This window comes from Hyperoodon ampullatus (assembly GCF_949752795.1).
Source record: "Hyperoodon ampullatus genome assembly, chromosome: 5".
In the NCBI taxonomy this organism is placed as follows: Eukaryota; Metazoa; Chordata; class Mammalia; order Artiodactyla; family Ziphiidae; genus Hyperoodon; species Hyperoodon ampullatus.
In genome coordinates, this window is record NC_136918.1 from 21,892,990 (window position 1) to 21,909,371 (window position 16,382).

General features: G+C 35.9%; 1 protein-coding gene across 2 annotated transcripts in view; it reads left to right on the forward strand.

The window, feature by feature from the left end:
• TOP2B (DNA topoisomerase II beta) overlaps positions 1–16,382 on the forward strand; it is a gene marked incomplete at its 5' end in the record, with an annotated part of 65,445 nt that overhangs the window by 16,892 nt on the left and 32,171 nt on the right. Inside the window, 7 exons of one of the 2 annotated variants that reach the window (XM_079704491.1) lie at positions 2,091–2,261; positions 3,132–3,222; positions 4,546–4,609; positions 10,002–10,147; positions 10,996–11,093; positions 11,798–12,010; positions 15,393–15,566. In XM_079704491.1, the coding sequence (XP_079560617.1) occupies positions 2,091–2,261; positions 3,132–3,222; positions 4,546–4,609; positions 10,002–10,147; positions 10,996–11,093; positions 11,798–12,010; positions 15,393–15,566 (957 nt within the window). The remainder of the gene's footprint in view (positions 1–2,090; positions 2,262–3,131; positions 3,223–4,545; positions 4,610–10,001; positions 10,148–10,995; positions 11,094–11,797; positions 12,011–15,392; positions 15,567–16,382) is intronic. The other variant, XM_079704492.1, reaches the window with a different exon arrangement.

The window sequence follows — 16,382 nt, forward strand, 5'->3', positions numbered from 1 at the left end:
ATCCGGTGGTGTGTTTGCGATGTCTGTGACCTTATTATGATTTTAGACAGCCTCTCTACTAATGGGTGGTGTTGTGTTCCTGTTTTGCTAGTTGTTTGGCATAGGGTGTCCAGCATCGTAGCTTGCTGGTCATTGAGTAGAGCTGGGTCTTGGCATTGATATGGAGATCTCTGGGAGATTTTTGCCGTTTGATATTATGTGGAGCTGGGAGGTCTCTGGTGGACCAATGTCCTGAACTCGGCTCTCCCACCTCAGAGACAGAGGCCTGACACCCGGCCAGAACACCAAGACCCTGTCATCCACACAGCTCAGAATAAAAGGGAGAAAAAAAGAAAGAAAAAAATAAAGTTATTAAAATAAAAAATAATTATTAAAAATAAAAAAATTTAAAAACTAATTAAAAAAAGAAAGAGAGCAACCAAACCAAAAACCGAATTCACCAATGATAACAAGCACTTAAAACTATACTAAAAAAAACAGAAACAAAAAAACCAACAGACAGAACCCTAGGAAAAATGGTAAACGCAAAGCTTATACAGACAAAATAACACACAGAAGCAGACACATACACACTCACAAGAAGAGAAAAAGAAAAATATATTGTTGCTCCCAAAGTCCACCACCTCAATTTGGGATGATTCGTTGTCTATTCAGGTATTCCACAGATGCAGGGTAGATCAAGTTGATTGTGGAGATTTAATCTGCTGCTTCTGGGGCTGCTGGGAGAAATTTCCCTTTCTCTTCTTTTTTTTGCACAGCTCCTGGGGTTCAGCTTTGGATTTGGCCCTGCCTCTGCGTGCAGGTCGCCTGAGGGCGGTCTCTTCTTCACCCAGACAGGACAGGGTTAAAGGAGCAGCTTATTCGGGGGCTCTGGCTCACTCAGGCCGGGGGGAGGGAGGGGTGCGGATGCGGGGCGAGCCTGTGGCCTCAGAGGCCGGCGTGACGTTGCACCAGCCTGAGGTGCACCATGCGTTCTCCCAGGGAAGTTGTCCCTGGATCACGGGACCCTGGCAGTGGCGGGTTGCACAGACTCCCGGGAGGGGAGGTGTGGATAGTGACCTGTGCTTGCACACAGGCTTCTTGGTGGCGGCAGCAGCAGCCTTAGCATCCCATGCCCGTCTCTGGGGTCCGCGCTTATAGCCGCGGCTTGCGCCCGTCTCTGGAGCTTGTTTAGGCAGTGCTCGGAATCCCCTCTCCTCGCGCACCCCAGAACAATGGTCTCTTGCCTCTTGGGCAGGTCCAGACTTTTTCCCGGACTCCCTTCCGGCTAGCCGTGGTGCACTAGCCCCCTTCAGGCTGTGTTCACGCCACCAACCCTATTCCTCTCCCTGCTATCCGACTGAAGCCCGAGCCTCAGCTCCCAGCCCCCGCCCACCCCAGCAGGTGAGCAGACGAGCCTCTTGGGCTGGTGAGTGCTGGTCGGCACCAATCCTCTGTGCGGGAATCTCTCAGCTTTGCCCTCCGCACCCCTGTTGCTGTGCTCTCCTCCGCTACTCCGAAGCTTTCCCCCTCCGCCACCCGCAGTCTCCGCCCGCGAAGGGGCTTCTAGTGTGTGGAAACCTTTCCTCCTTCACGGCTCCCTCCCACTGGTGTTAGGTCCCGTCCCTATCCTTTAGTCTGTGTTTATTCTTTTTTCTTTTGCCCTACCCAGGTACCTGGGGAGTTTCTCGCATTTTGGGAGGTCTGGGGTCTTCTGTCAGTGTTCAGTAGGTGTTCTGTAGGAGTTGTTCCACATGTAGATGTATTTCTGATGTATTTGTGGGGAGGAAGGTGATCTGCACGTCTTACTCATCCGCCATCTTGAAGCTCTTCCAATATTTATTTTTTGATTGAATAGTTTTAGGCTGTTCTAGCTATTCTGGTGACTATGTATACCGACTTTTTTGGGCTCAGTCAAAACTGCAGTTTCACACTATATTATAAAAGGTACTAGATTTTCAGTAAATAGACCTGTGTTCCCTTTAGAACTTAAAAATCAGAGCCTGAAAGATAATTTTGTTGTTAAAGAGAAAACCTATGTTATGTGTCCATATACATTTTAGTTTACCCCTTGGTAGGTTATTTAAATTTGATTTTTTGGTTAATTTTAGACTCTTTTTGATCAGAACAATGCTGCAAAAAAAGAAGAGTCAGAAACTGCAAACAGAAACGATTCTTCAAAGAAGTTGTCTGTCGAGAGAGTGTATCAAAAAAAGACACAACTTGAACATATTCTCCTTCGTCCTGATACATACATTGGGTCGGTGGAGCCACTGACACAGGTAATTATTAAATTTTACTGAAATTAGATGTGTATCTACTTTTTAATAAAATTTTGTAAGTATATGCTCTGTGAGTACACAATTTCATGTCTCTGGTAATAATAGAAAGTAGGGAGAGAGATCTAAGAGGTAGAAATGTCTTAATTTTTCACTAGAAATTAAAAAAACTGGGACCTAAAAACTATCTGAGAAGTATAGGGAAGTATAAGGTAAAAGGGTGCTATGTGAACTTTTTAAAAGTTCTGAAGTTCATGCTATGGTTTATTTTAAATTCTAGAATTTATATATATACATTGACTATTGTTTAATACTTACTATGGACTTGGCTTACGCATAGCAATTTTTTTCTAGCAGTTTTGTGAAGTAGGTACTATTATCTCCATTTTATAAATGAGGACACTGAAGTTTAAATAAATTTAAGTAACTTGCTCAGACCTCAACTAATGAGAGCTGGGATTCAAAGCTAGGTGTCTTTGACTCCAAAATCATGCTGCATTCATACTGTTTACTCTGTGCTACTTATACTACAGAAAAATATCATGTGTGAAGTAAAAGTGTAAAGTAAACATAATTTTTTTCCTATTTTATTTAAATACTGTTTCTAACAATTTTTGGTGCCTTATATTAAAGCTGACTTTATGTATGAGTAAGAATACAGACTTGATACAAAATGAACAGTTTCTCAATTTTGAGGCTATTTAAATTGAAGATGAATACAGCGAGGTTGACTGCAGCTGAAATAGTATGTTTTTCTACTTTGAAGATCTAAGTATTTACAGACTAAATGACAAATACGGGTTTATGCTTTGTAGAATTGATGTTAAATATTTTTTATTCCATAAGTTCTTTTGAACTTTTCTCTCAATGCAGCTCATGTGGGTGTATGATGAAGATGTAGGAATGAATTGCAGAGAGGTTACCTTTGTGCCGGGTTTATACAAGATCTTTGATGAAATTTTGGGTGAGTACTTGCTTAAGATTTAATGCATCTGTTTCTATTGATATCATTATAATGTCCCTATATATGTAAAGCCAGGCTTATAAATTTTAAAGGCATATCTCTGGTTTTTATGCTGAGTATAAATGTTTTTCAGAAAATCTGTATTACCTGCTCTAATATGTTCATATCTCTGGACATCAAGTCTTTGTGTTTCAGTTTGTTCATCTGTAAAATGCATGTGCTGTATTTAATCAGTAATCCCAGGGTTGTTTTATGGTCCTGTATGTGCAGTCGTCTCGGGGCTGCTCACATCCCAGTCAACAGGGCAGGGCATGTTAAAAATATAGATTTCAGGGCCTGATTCTTGCAGATTCAGTCGAGACACATAAAAATGGGTTTTTCACCAACGCATTAGGTATTTCTATTGGACAACCAGGTTTAACAACCATTGTTCCAAATACCTCTGTCCTTTCCAAATCACATGATTAGTTAAATCACAACGAAGTGTGGATACCTAATTGACTCCTAGGGCAGGCTTGCACTTTGGAAACGTTTTTAGCCAAGGATTCTCTATAGAGACTCGTCAGTGCTACTTGAGGTTTCCTATCAGGGTTGTCTGGGTCTCTTGAAGCTTCTTTTGGTCTTTGGGAAAAGCATAGGAGAGTAAAACTGGTTACTTACGTTTTGTACTTTTCACTCTTGTCTGCCAACTATCTGCCAGTTTTACTTTTTGGTTACACAGTGTTTATCAGGAACATATTCCTTCTGTGATTGAAGTTCAATTTGACAGCTAGCTAACCACTGAAGCTGTGGTTAATGTATGCAAGTATTATCAGTTATAGTTCATAGGATTTAAAATTTTGATTTCTGAGGATGCTAAAGAGTGCTTTTCTAACTCAAAAATAACTGGTTTCAGCTCAATCTGTCTATAAAATCACTAGTTTATTGAATGAAGGAGAGCAAGAGAAAGTAGTTATGTGTTGCTATGATAAAATATAATTAAACCCGATATTTTACTTTTAGACCTGGATAGGGGTTTGTAAACTGCAGATGTTTGTTTTTACTTAATTTGTTTTTATATATCATAGAATCATCCCCCCCCCTTGTTTTGTGGTAGAAGACATAACCGTAATTTGGTGTGATATAAAATTTAAGAATATTATTTGGAAAATAAGATTTTGTATTAGAAGTTAGCAGTATTATTTTCATTAACTATTACCTCATGTAAATGTTTATATTAAGTAGTGATGCACATGTAGCTGTTTATTTATGTATGTCCTTATATGTTTGTTTATTATAACTTTTTATATATTTTATTACTTATCAAAATATTTAATTTTGTAGTTAATGCAGCTGACAATAAACAGAGGGATAAGAACATGACCTGTATTAAAGTTTCTATTGATCCGTAAGTATATTTCAAGTTTAATTTTTTATGCTAAAGTTGTTTTATTCAGATGTTCAACTTCGAACATTCCTCAAAGGAATAATGCATACAGTTAGTACTCTTGAGTTTCTTGTTGCTTGAGACCTTGTTATTTTTGCCTCTTTTGGCCAGAATGCTACCCTCTTATAGTTTCCTCTGTCATTCATGATCTTTTTCTCCAAAGTATTCAGTACTTCCTTATGGGAGCGCTTGGAGACCATTTTTCTCCCTCTTTGATGCTGTGGATACTGTTTTAGCTGCTAGAATAATCAATCTTTTCTTATTTTTGCTTTGGTACTCAAGGCTACAGGCTATTGTTAGTACTATTCCAGTTATATTATGGGTTAAATTTACCTTTTCATAACCAACATTGGACTTTTCCATTTATATCATTTGTAAATTGGGAACTGCTGGTATTATAGAATATATATACCAGGTGTTCAGCTGATAACTACAGTGATTTTTTTTTTTGGAGGACTGAGGGGGGAGTGAAAATAATAAAGTATTTCTAACTTAAAACTTTATCCTGTTTTCACCAGTATGCTTTTGTGAGATATTACGTTACATTTATCCTTTATAATTAGTAATTTAGCATGATTTTACCATGAAAATTTTCTTTAACATGAAAATTTAATAACTCAGTTATAGCCTTACTGTCAGTAATCTAATTTTAAGGACATGGTTAAGATAAATGATATAATAAAGATATAATTTATATTTGGTTATACCGTGAAGTTGACTGTATCTTATATGAAAATATTACCACATAACTATACTGTTGAAGTTCTTGATTTTTCTTTTTCTTCCTTTCTTTTTTTATTTGTTTTTCATTTGCATCATTTCTATAACAAATAAATTCTTGAGAATCTGTATGGTAAGATGCACAGGACACTTACAAGTTGCAACTTAGGCAGACATTTAAAAGGAAATTTTGGTTGCCAGGATTTCTTTTCTTCCATATTTAGGAAATTATCAGTCAAAAATGGTATCATTTATTATGTTTTAGGAGAGCTAGTAAGGAGTAGTAGATGTTGAATTTTTGATATCTTTAAGCTTTTTAAAAAATCAGAACTGAAAACTAAGGAAGAAGGCCTTTTCTTAAATACATTCATGGTGAACATGGTTACGATATTTGGTTCTTTTATCTTAATTGTTTTGACCACATTGATCCAACAATGTGGACTTTAAAAAAAAAGATTAGATAGAACCTCATCATAACAAAGTGATGAAGAAGTGAGCTATAAAACAGCTCTGTAGACCAAATAATGACTCTTGGTGGCAGGCTTTACTTTAAGTTTATTACAGATTTGGGACAAAGTAATTCTATGTAACTAGTGCCTTTATTGCTCTCTTTCTAACTCCCTTTTCATTCAGCAGACATTTTTGTGTGAGTATAAGAGTGTCATAGAATTATAACTAAATTTATTTGGTTCTTAATGGCAATCAGATAACAGTTTCTTTTCTCTTATTTATCTCTAAGTCATTTTAACTGCTGCTGGAAAGTTCTTTTATTTCATGTAAAATATGTATATAAAACAAAAATTCATAGTCGACTATTCCAAGGAAAAAAGGGTGAAGGTAGTATATTTTTCACCTCTCCTTTCCTATTTTACTTTGTTTATAAATTATTGATGAGACTCTTGAATCTTTCTCCTGCTTTTAATTAAAATATATATTTTATACACACACATTTAAAATTGGCAACAGACAACCATTTTGGGACATGTTGCTGATCCTTATATTTTATTATTTATTTATATTTGTTAATTTTAACAACAACATTTTGACTTTTGTGAATATTCTCCCATAAAATCATTCCTTATGTTTTTCCTTTACTACATATATTACAGAATTCATGCTACTTTTATTAAAATAAATTTTATTTCAGAGATGCAATTTTTGCTTAAGTTAGATTTCTAAATTAAGAAGTCATTTAAAAGCAGAATTCAGATGGGGAAAAGTGCTATGAGGCTGTTTATTTTATTGACCCATTTTTCTCTGCTGTCCATTTTTTATATTCTTTGGGTTTCATTCTTTTTAACATTTTTGTATAGCAGATTTTATTTTTCTTTGTGCATGTGTGTACATGAACTCTTTGTGTAAAAGAGAGGTTAAATTTTGATAGCTAATGGGTTAAGTGTAGAGGATACACAGCACAGTTTAGCTCTTATTCCTCTTTTGATAATACTCTGTGACGTGGGAATAAAATTTAAGTAAACAGCCATGGTTGTAAAAAAACAAAAACAAAACAAAACAAAAAGTAGGAATAGATTAGCAAGGGGTGCCATGCAGAATTTGGACAGCAATTCTAGAAAGAGAATTTGAAGCAACTTACAGGGGAGCTTCAAGCCCATTAAATAGTATAACATAATGGTTAGTTGTTATTGAAACAACTTATTTGTTGGCATCTATTTGATTAAAATCAAATAAACATGGAAAGCACATTAACCAGAGTTCTGTTTCTCTAGCTTACATATTCTTATTTATTCAGGGTTGAAACTTAAAGCTGTAGCTTTCAAAAAATAATACACACTCATACTGAAATATATGTACATATGGGTATACATTTTTTAAAAATCGCCTTCTGTATACTGTTTTGTATCTTTCAATTTTTATTTGACATACTGTGGGCAGCCTTCTTTATTAACCTATGTAGATCGACTTAATTCTTTTTAATGTTCCTAAGTATTTTATTATGTCAGTATGTCGTCATTGTTTAACCTCTTTCCAGCTAATGAATATGGGATGTTTAGATTGTTTTCTAGGTTTCTCGTTAGCTTTAATTATTTCAAAACTTTATTTATAGCTTATTCAAGAACATCATTCTTTTTCTTAATACTTCTGTGAAGATTATTGATGGAGCAAAGGATATATAGAATTCTGAATCATTGTTTAGAGATTATAGAAATAAGTACCAGATCTAGGAAGTGAAATAGATTGAAATTTTGTAATAGGTGACTTTGATAGAAAATTTCAGTTTCATACTCATACAGGCTTATAGAATGTACTTGATATCAAGCCTCATTTTTTGAAACTGTGATGAAGATAACGCATTTACAAAGTGCCTTATTTTAATTATAGTACCACATATACTAAGTAGGATGAAGAAATTTTAAGGGTTTTCTCATGAGTCTGTTGACTTTTTGTGTCATTCTGAGATGTTTGATATATGTAATTTTCTATTCGTTGTCTTTCTTCATTTCCTTCAGAATTCTTCTCTATAGTTTTAAACTCCATGAAGTGTCTTGTAAAAAAAAAAAAAAAAAAAAAGGTGCTTAATAAGTTACAGGTTTTAAGCTCAAACTAGGAACTATTTGGGAGTCTAAAAAAGTAATGCAATACACGGCCCTTGTTTCTAAGGCCCACTATTTTGACATCTGCATTTAAGACACACAAGGTAAAGTACAGTAGCTAATTTGAAACCATTACATACTTAAATATTCAGCTGTGTATTCTGTAGAGAGTGTTTACCCACAAGTGAGCTAACCTAATTATGTCCTGAGGTCTCCCGTAAATACTTTAGATTTTTTTGCAAGTTTCAATATAAGGAGGGTTGGGAAACATTGTTTTAGGCTGGGTAAAAGGCTTGTGGGAGAACTGAAGTCGTAAATTGATCCTTGAAGTTAAGGTAAAATTTGGCTAGACAAAGGGGGAAAAGGTAGTATAGGCAAGGGAAAGACCAATAAACAAAGAAATGGAAGAATTGGGAATGAACATGGACAAGTAATAAAACTGACCTGCAGGAAAATAGGATGCATGTTGCAGAATAGTGGTAGTTCAGTTTGACTCTAAGTAATGATACGGATAATGGGCCTGGAACATGCAATAGAAGACACTTAAACTACTGATGTGTCCTGGAGCAAACAGTAGTGTGAGAGCTGTGATATCAGAATATAGTTAAGGGGAGTGGCTAGCTCTGTTTTTTAGCAGTGTTGCAGTAACAGTGTTTAAGGTGATGCTAATTTAGACTCCTATACTGGCACTTGGAATGAAGGAAGGTCAGATACTGCTGAAACGAATCTAATAGGACAAATTAATGTCTTGATGACTAAACGACTTTAGAGAATGATCAGGAGATATGAATAAAAATGATATCAAGGGGCTTCCCTGGTGGCGCAGTGGTTGAGAGTCCGCCTGCCAATGTAGGGGACACGGGTTCGTGCCCCGGTCTGGAAGGATCCCACGTGCCGTGGAGCTGCTGGGCCTGTGAGCCATGGCTGCTGAGCCTGCACGTCCGGAGCCTGTGCTCTGCGGCGGGAGAGGCCACAGCAGTGACAGGCCCGTGCACCGCAAAAAAAAAAAAAAAAAAAAAAAAAAAAAAAAGATATCAAAATTTGAGTCTCCGTGATTCGGAGAGTTGAACCTATATTGTAGAGTGAGGGAAAGAAGATGATGTGTTAAGTTATTTTTTAGTTTCTTTTTCTTAAACTTTTAAAAATTTAATTTCCTACAGGATCTTTGATTTTCATTTTGGCTTTTATCACAATTTTTTTTAGTTGTAATAACTACTTCTAGTAACTCTAGAGAGATTAAGCTATGTATATGTGAGTGAAACAGTGTGTCTAAGAATAATTGTGAATCATATTGGCAGATGGTAGCTTTTTAAGGTAATTCTCAGTGAAGCTGTGTTTCTTTGCACATTTGGCTAAGTGGGTAAAGGCATCGTAATATATACTACCCTGAAGCAATAGGGTAGGCAGAATTTTCCATCAGGACTATGGCCTACGTCAAGTTGCTGTTAACTGTAGGAACCTCTACTCCATACCATTTAGGACTAAAATGGATGGTTTTGTGATTGAAAAACCTAAAATACCTAAAATAGGTAATACTTAACATATTTTAAAACCATTAAAGTTAGTTTATAATAATGACTGCCACAATACAAACAACCCTCTAACATTTAGGGGGAGAATGGAGTACATTTCAGGCTGTTTTTCCTTTTCTCTCTGCCCTGCTTAGCAGTCAGGTAGGAAGTAAAAATGGCCATGTCCACTGGCCCTGCAGAGCCCGGGTTCACAGGTGGTTGACTGGCAGGGTGAAGCAGGAAGATCATGGCTAATATGTATGAAAAGAAAATGAAATTGATAGCTGGCTTCTTATAAAAGCTTCACTGCTTTTACTACTGAGAAGAGTTTCTTTTCCTGAGAAATTTTGCAATATTACCTGCAGATCTTAGTGATCCTAATTTGAGTTATGACTCAGGGATAAAAATGTGTGTCCTCAGCAAGTATTTTCTTGGAAGACGAGTGAGTGTCTTCCAATTGGTAATGGCTGGCAAACTCAGGTTTATTCTGGGTTACATTACTTTTGATGTAAAGTAATTGATATAGCTTATAACTATTTTAAGCTCTAAACTCTGCTTGTTTATTTACAGTGAATCTAACATTATAAGCATCTGGAATAATGGGAAAGGCATTCCGGTAGTAGAACACAAAGTAGAGAAAGTTTATGTTCCTGCATTAATTTTTGGACAGCTTTTAACATCCAGTAACTATGACGATGATGAGAAAAAAGTAACAGGTAAAGTCTGATTTAGGCTGATCAGAATTTTTATTGAAAAATACTGCCCTCTCTTACTATTTCTATATAAAATATTACAGAAAAGGAAATCTGTATAGTTTTATTATGAGAAAATCCTTTTCAGAATTAATATATAAAACACTATCATGTTTAATTGTTTTCTTGGTTATAGTCTGATAGAGACTTAACTCTCGTAGTATGCTGACTTCTGCTAGAACTCCTGGAGCTCCTAACCTGGCTAACGGTTTGGGTTTTGAATTAGAGTCCTGTTGAAAATAAGATGTGTATGATTCCTGTTTATGTGAATTTGTTTTTACATAAGCACCATGTCTTTTGGTATCAATTAAATTGCTTTTGAACTGATTTCTTTAAGAGGGTCAAGATTGACAGCCTAGACTCTATGAATAGAGTTGAAAGTGCTTTGACCAAAACCAGATGTTTTTCTACTTATTTACATTTCCTAAGTAGATTGATAATTTTTTTTCCAAAACCAAGGCTCTAGGAAGTTATATAGATTAAAATTTTGTAATAGAGAAGTAACTTTGATAGAAAGCTCAGATTTCATACATAGACTTACTGAATTATAAGAGATACAAAGCTTAATGTTTTTGAAGTTGTGATGAAGATAATGAATCTACAAAATGCATATTTTAATTTTACTATATGTGCTAAATCTTAATTGTATTTTTCTTTAAATGAAAAATCTAAATATACTTTGCATTATCATCAATTGATTATTTCAGTAAGTGGAAACTGTTTTGCAACAGACCTTCTGTATGGTAGGTGAGTTAACAAAGTTTCTTTAAAATCATTTTCATTAAACCTTTCACATTTAATTGTTTTTACAGGTGGTCGCAATGGTTATGGTGCAAAACTTTGTAATATTTTCAGTACAAAGTTTACAGTAGAAACTGCTTGCAAAGAATACAAACATAGTTTTAAGCAGGTATGATAGAAATGTGCCTAATTCTTTTTTTTTTTTAAATAATCATGTTTGTTGCTTTGCCAAGATAATAGACCTTAGGTAAATTGCAATGATACCTATATAAGTTTTTAAAAAGCATTAAGCAAGTAATCAGTAAAAAGACTTCAGAATGCCTGGGATATTTTACATAAACCTATCTTTCTCCTATTCCTTTAAAACAAATGCTTTACTTAACAGACTTTTCCTTTAACCTATTTAAGCAATAAGGAAAATGTCCTGACCCTCATAGGCAGATTGAAATACATCCGCTTAGCATGTTTGAAAAATTCCTTGTTGATTCATCAAATTTAAATTTCAAAATTTTATATTTCACTTTTGTAGACCTTTGAAAATAGTTTGAAATTTTACATAGGCTAAAATAATTTTGTCAGGAAAAGCATCATACCTTTTTATTTTTGTAAAATTCTGTATGGTCATGTTGAAGAATTTGAAAGATGTTTAACAATGTATAAAGTTGTGCAGTTTATTTTGTTTATTTTCAGCATGAGGTTATAATAGTAGTATTTAAAATTTTTTCATTTATAATAGAAGTTTTAAGAATTTGCTTTGTTGTGAAGCTGGAAAACATAGTTGTGGTAAATGAGTGTTATCTCATTAGTTGAGTCTTTATGTGTTATCAAATATAGAAGCATTATAGAAACATTTGAATATTTTTTCTTTTAAAGACATGGATGAATAATATGATGAAGACTTCTGAAGCCAAAATTAAACATTTTGATGGTGAAGATTACACATGCATAACATTCCAACCAGATCTGTCCAAGTTTAAGATGGAGAAACTTGACAAGGACATTGTGGCTCTCATGACCAGAAGAGCTTACGATTTGGCTGGTTCATGCAAAGGAGTCAAGGTTATGTTTAATGGAAAGAAATTGCCTGTAAGTGTCTTCTAAAATAGTTAATGCTTTGTTAATTCGTAGACAGCTTATAGTTAGATCTTGCTTTTCAAATCTAATCTGTTAATCTCTTAACCAGTGTGTTTAGATGATTCACATTTAAAGTGATTATTGATACATTTGGATTAAAATTTACCATCTTGCTATTTATTCATTGTATTTGTTGTTTGTTTCTTATTTCCCTGTATCCTGCCTTCTCTGGTTTTAATTGAGCTTTTTTTTTTATGATTCCATTTTATCTCCTCTATTTACTTGTTATTATACCTGTTTTTAAAACATTTTTAATGGTTGCCCTAGGGTTTATAATACACATTTGTAAATGATTTGAGTCCACCTTCAAATAATTTATCACTTCATGTGTAGTGAAAGGACTTTACTTTTTCATGCAAAGGCATTTTATTTTAAATATAGAAGTGTGTACACGTCAATCTCAAACTCCCTAACTATCCCTCCCTCCACCTTTCCCCTGCCGTTAGCCACAAGTTCGTTCTCTAAGTCTGTGAGTCTGTTTCTTTTTGTAAATATGTTCGTTTGTATCATCTTTTTAGATTCCACATATAAGTGATATCATATGATATTTGTCTTTCTCTGTCTGACTTCACTTTTATGATAATCTCTAGGGCCATCCACTTTGCTGCAAATGGCATTATTTCATTATTTCTTATGGCTGAGTAGTATTCTATTGTATACATGTACCACATCTTCTTTATCCATTCACCTGTCGATGGACTTGATTCCACGTCTTGCTGTTGTGAATAGTTCTGCTGTGAACATAGGGGTGGGTGTAGCCCATGTGTAGTGGAAGGACTTTATAACAGTACATCATACATTTCACTTTTACATGTGCTGTAAACAACAGAAGAAGAAAGAGAATGAGATGGAAGAAATATTTGAAAAAATGATGGCAGAAATGTTTCCACGACTAGTGATGTTGTTGTTAATGCTTTAAGCAGTCAGTTATCTTTTAGAGCAATTAAAAATACAATAAAGAATTATATTTTACCTTCATTTATTCCATTTCCAATGCTGTTAATTTCTTGGTATGGATCTAAGTTTTTGATCTTAATCATATTCCTTCTGCCTGGAGATTTTCCTTTAATATTTATTTTCTGTAGAATAGGTCTGCTGGCAATAGATTCCCTCAGTTTATGTTTGTCTGAGAGAGTCCTTCTTTTCCTTCACTCCAAAGGATACAGTTTCACTGAATGTAGAATTATGGGTTGATAGTTTAATTTTTTCAATACTTTAAAAATGTCACTCTGTTGTCTTCTTGCTTGCATGGTTTCTCCTGTAGTTCATATCCTTCTTCCTCTGTTGGTAAAGTGTTTGTTTTTCCTCCGGCTGCCTTGAAGATTTTCTGTTTGTCTTTGGTTTTTGAGTATGCTATGCTTAGGTATATATACGGTTTTCTTTGTTGTTGGTTGGTTGGTTTTTTTGGTGGTGTTTTTTGGTTTTCTTGGTACTTACTCTGTTTGGTGTTTTCTGAGCTTCTTGGATCTGTTGTTTGGTGTCTGTCACTAATTTTGGAAAATTTTTGGCTGTTACTTCTTCAAATATTTCTTACATGCTTTTCTTTCTTTTCCTTTTGGTGTTTCAATTATGCATATATTGTAGGGTCCCAAGATCTTGGACGTTTTGCTCTGCTTTATTCACTCTGTTTTCTCTTTGTGTTTTAGTTTAATTTCTATTGCTGTATTTTCAAGTTCATTAATCTCTTTCCCCTACTGTTTCAACTCTTTTGCTGAGCCTGCCAAAGGCATTCTTCTTGTCTTCTACTGTGTTTGATTTCTAGGATTTCCAATTGATTCATTCTTAAAGCTTCTGTCTCCCTGCTGAAGTTGAATATTGTCTGCCTTTTCCACTAGAGATTAACAGATTAGCCATAGTTATTTTAAATGTCTTATCTGATAGTTAAAACATCCGTGACACGTTTAAGTCTGGTTCTGATGATTGCTTTGTGTTTTCAGACTGTTTTTTCTTGCCTTTTGGCATGCCTTGTAAGATTCTGCTGAAAGTCAGCTATGTTGTATAGGGTAGTAGATATGGAGTACCTAGGCTTTAGTGTGAGGGTTTATGTTAATCTGGACAGGGACTGGGCCGAGTTTGCAGTCTGTTGTTGCTATGGGCACCAGATACTTCAGATTGTTTTTTGTCCCTTCTTTTTGCTTTGGGCCTTCCCTTGGAGCTGCCCCTCAAGGAGGGTCTGTCTCGTGTAGCTCTCCCAGCTGAGAACCACTGCCCGGTTGTAGGTTGTGGAGACGCCCATGTCTGACCAAGTCTCCGGCTTCAGAGCACACAGTGAGCCCGTGTCTCAGGGGTCTGGCATTCACAAGAGTGTCTGCCCCTCCGCTGGAGGTGGGGATTGTCCCTTCGTCCTCTGTTCTCTTGCCCTAGTTGCAGCAGGTAACCGCCAGTGTTCTCATTCAGTATCCTTTAGGCTCCCTGCCCTGCAGAATAAGCCTTTTAAAAATGTAAACTTAAATGAGATGGGGGTGAGATGGGGTGGCCTGGGGCAGAATTACTTCATCCCAGCTGCAGTGATACTTCACCACGGCTTTCCTGGCAGTGCCCTTCCCCCTGTGGATTAAGGTTTTTTTTTGTTGTTGTTGTTTGTTTTTCTTTTTGATAAGGGAGATGGGTCTGGGGGTCTGGGTGGGATTCCCAGTGGCTGCTCTTCTCCCCCAGCTGGCCCCATGGGGGAACTTGTTCTAGATTCTCTCTGATCTGCCCTGTGAAAACCTGCTCTACGGTTCCTGGAAAAGAGTAGGAACCCTTTGACCACAGCCCTCAAGTTCTTCACACACTCACGCCAGTCCGCAGGTGTCCTGTAGCAGTTCGTCAGAAGCTCTGGCTTAAGGCTCCTATGGGCTTATGTAACCAAGTAGCTTCTGTCCCAGTTAAGCAAAAGGCTTAGGTTCTGTGTCTCCCTACAGACACCTGTCTCTCTTCAGACTTAGGATGGCCAGCTGTCCTGTGATCTCAAGCTTTTGAAGATACATAAAAAATTTGTCACCTGACCAGCTGTTTTCTTGTAAGGGAGAAGAAAACTTCTCCTTCTTTGTCCTCTACATGTCAACTCAAACTGGAGGTCTACTTGGTCATTTTAAAAATTTAAACTTTTGGAAGATTTTATAATAATTTACCTGTCCAGCTGTCCCTTCATAACCTCTCTTTGTCAGGTACATACGGAAATGAATTCCTTTTTAAAGGGCAGAAATCAAGGAGTAGAATAAGGTTGGGATCTGCAGATTGAGAGGTGTTGTTGATGAGGGGAAATGAGAGTGTGAGTACCTGCTGGCATTCACCTAGTTCAGCTGCCAGTGGGAGAGAAAGTGCTTCTTGTCTTTGTTTTCCAAATTATTAGGTAAATGGATTTCGCAGTTATGTAGATCTTTATGTGAAAGACAAGTTGGATGAAACTGGAGTGGCCCTAAAAGTTATTCATGAACTTGCAAATGAAAGATGGGATGTTTGTCTCACACTGAGTGAAAAAGGATTCCAGCAAATCAGCTTTGTAAATAGCATTGCAACAACAAAAGTAAGTACACTAATTCTTTGTTTCCAAGTCAGTGGTAGAACAGTGCTTCATTAAAGACAATAAAATAAACAACAAAAACAAAAACCCAGATCTCCTTTTGTGAAATCAAAATTGACTTATGAAAAGAAAAGCTTATTTTCTATGAAATAGCTGTCTTACAGTTTAAACATCCATTGAGAAATAAGTTTATATGATTAGTGTTCATAATTGAATACATTTATATTTTATGACATTTAGAATGGTAACAAATTCCTTATTTTGTGTTCTCTGAGTTTTGAGTGTAAAACAACAAATAATAGGGGATGAGTCTGTTTTGGTGTCAGATTGTGAAATGCGTTATCTGCCATTCTGAGGAGTTTGAACCCTTTTTCTGTAGGCTTTTAAATTTCCAAATCAAATGAAATTCTTCTCATCTATAAGCACTTATCCATTGACCATAGAAAATATTAGGCACTACAAGTGTGTATTTTAGAATAAGCTAAAGCAGTGATCTGTCACTTTGTCACTCTTGTTCAAGTTTGAACTTACTTTTTTATTGTTTTCTATTTTTTTTATAATCTAGCATCACTTTCTCTAGTCAACAGAAATCTGTATCATATATGATTGCATTTTATTATGTGTAACAGAAGCCTAGTATACAGTGGTTTGTAAACATGTAAAGGTCTTTTTCTTCCTTGTATGACTGGGGACTGGTGGTAGGCAGTGTTAGTCTGGTTCTGTGACTCCAGAGTGTCATCAGGGACCTATGCTCTTCCTGGCTTTCTCTTCTGCCACGCTTAGCATTTGGCTTTCGTTCTCATGCTGCACCCTTCCAAG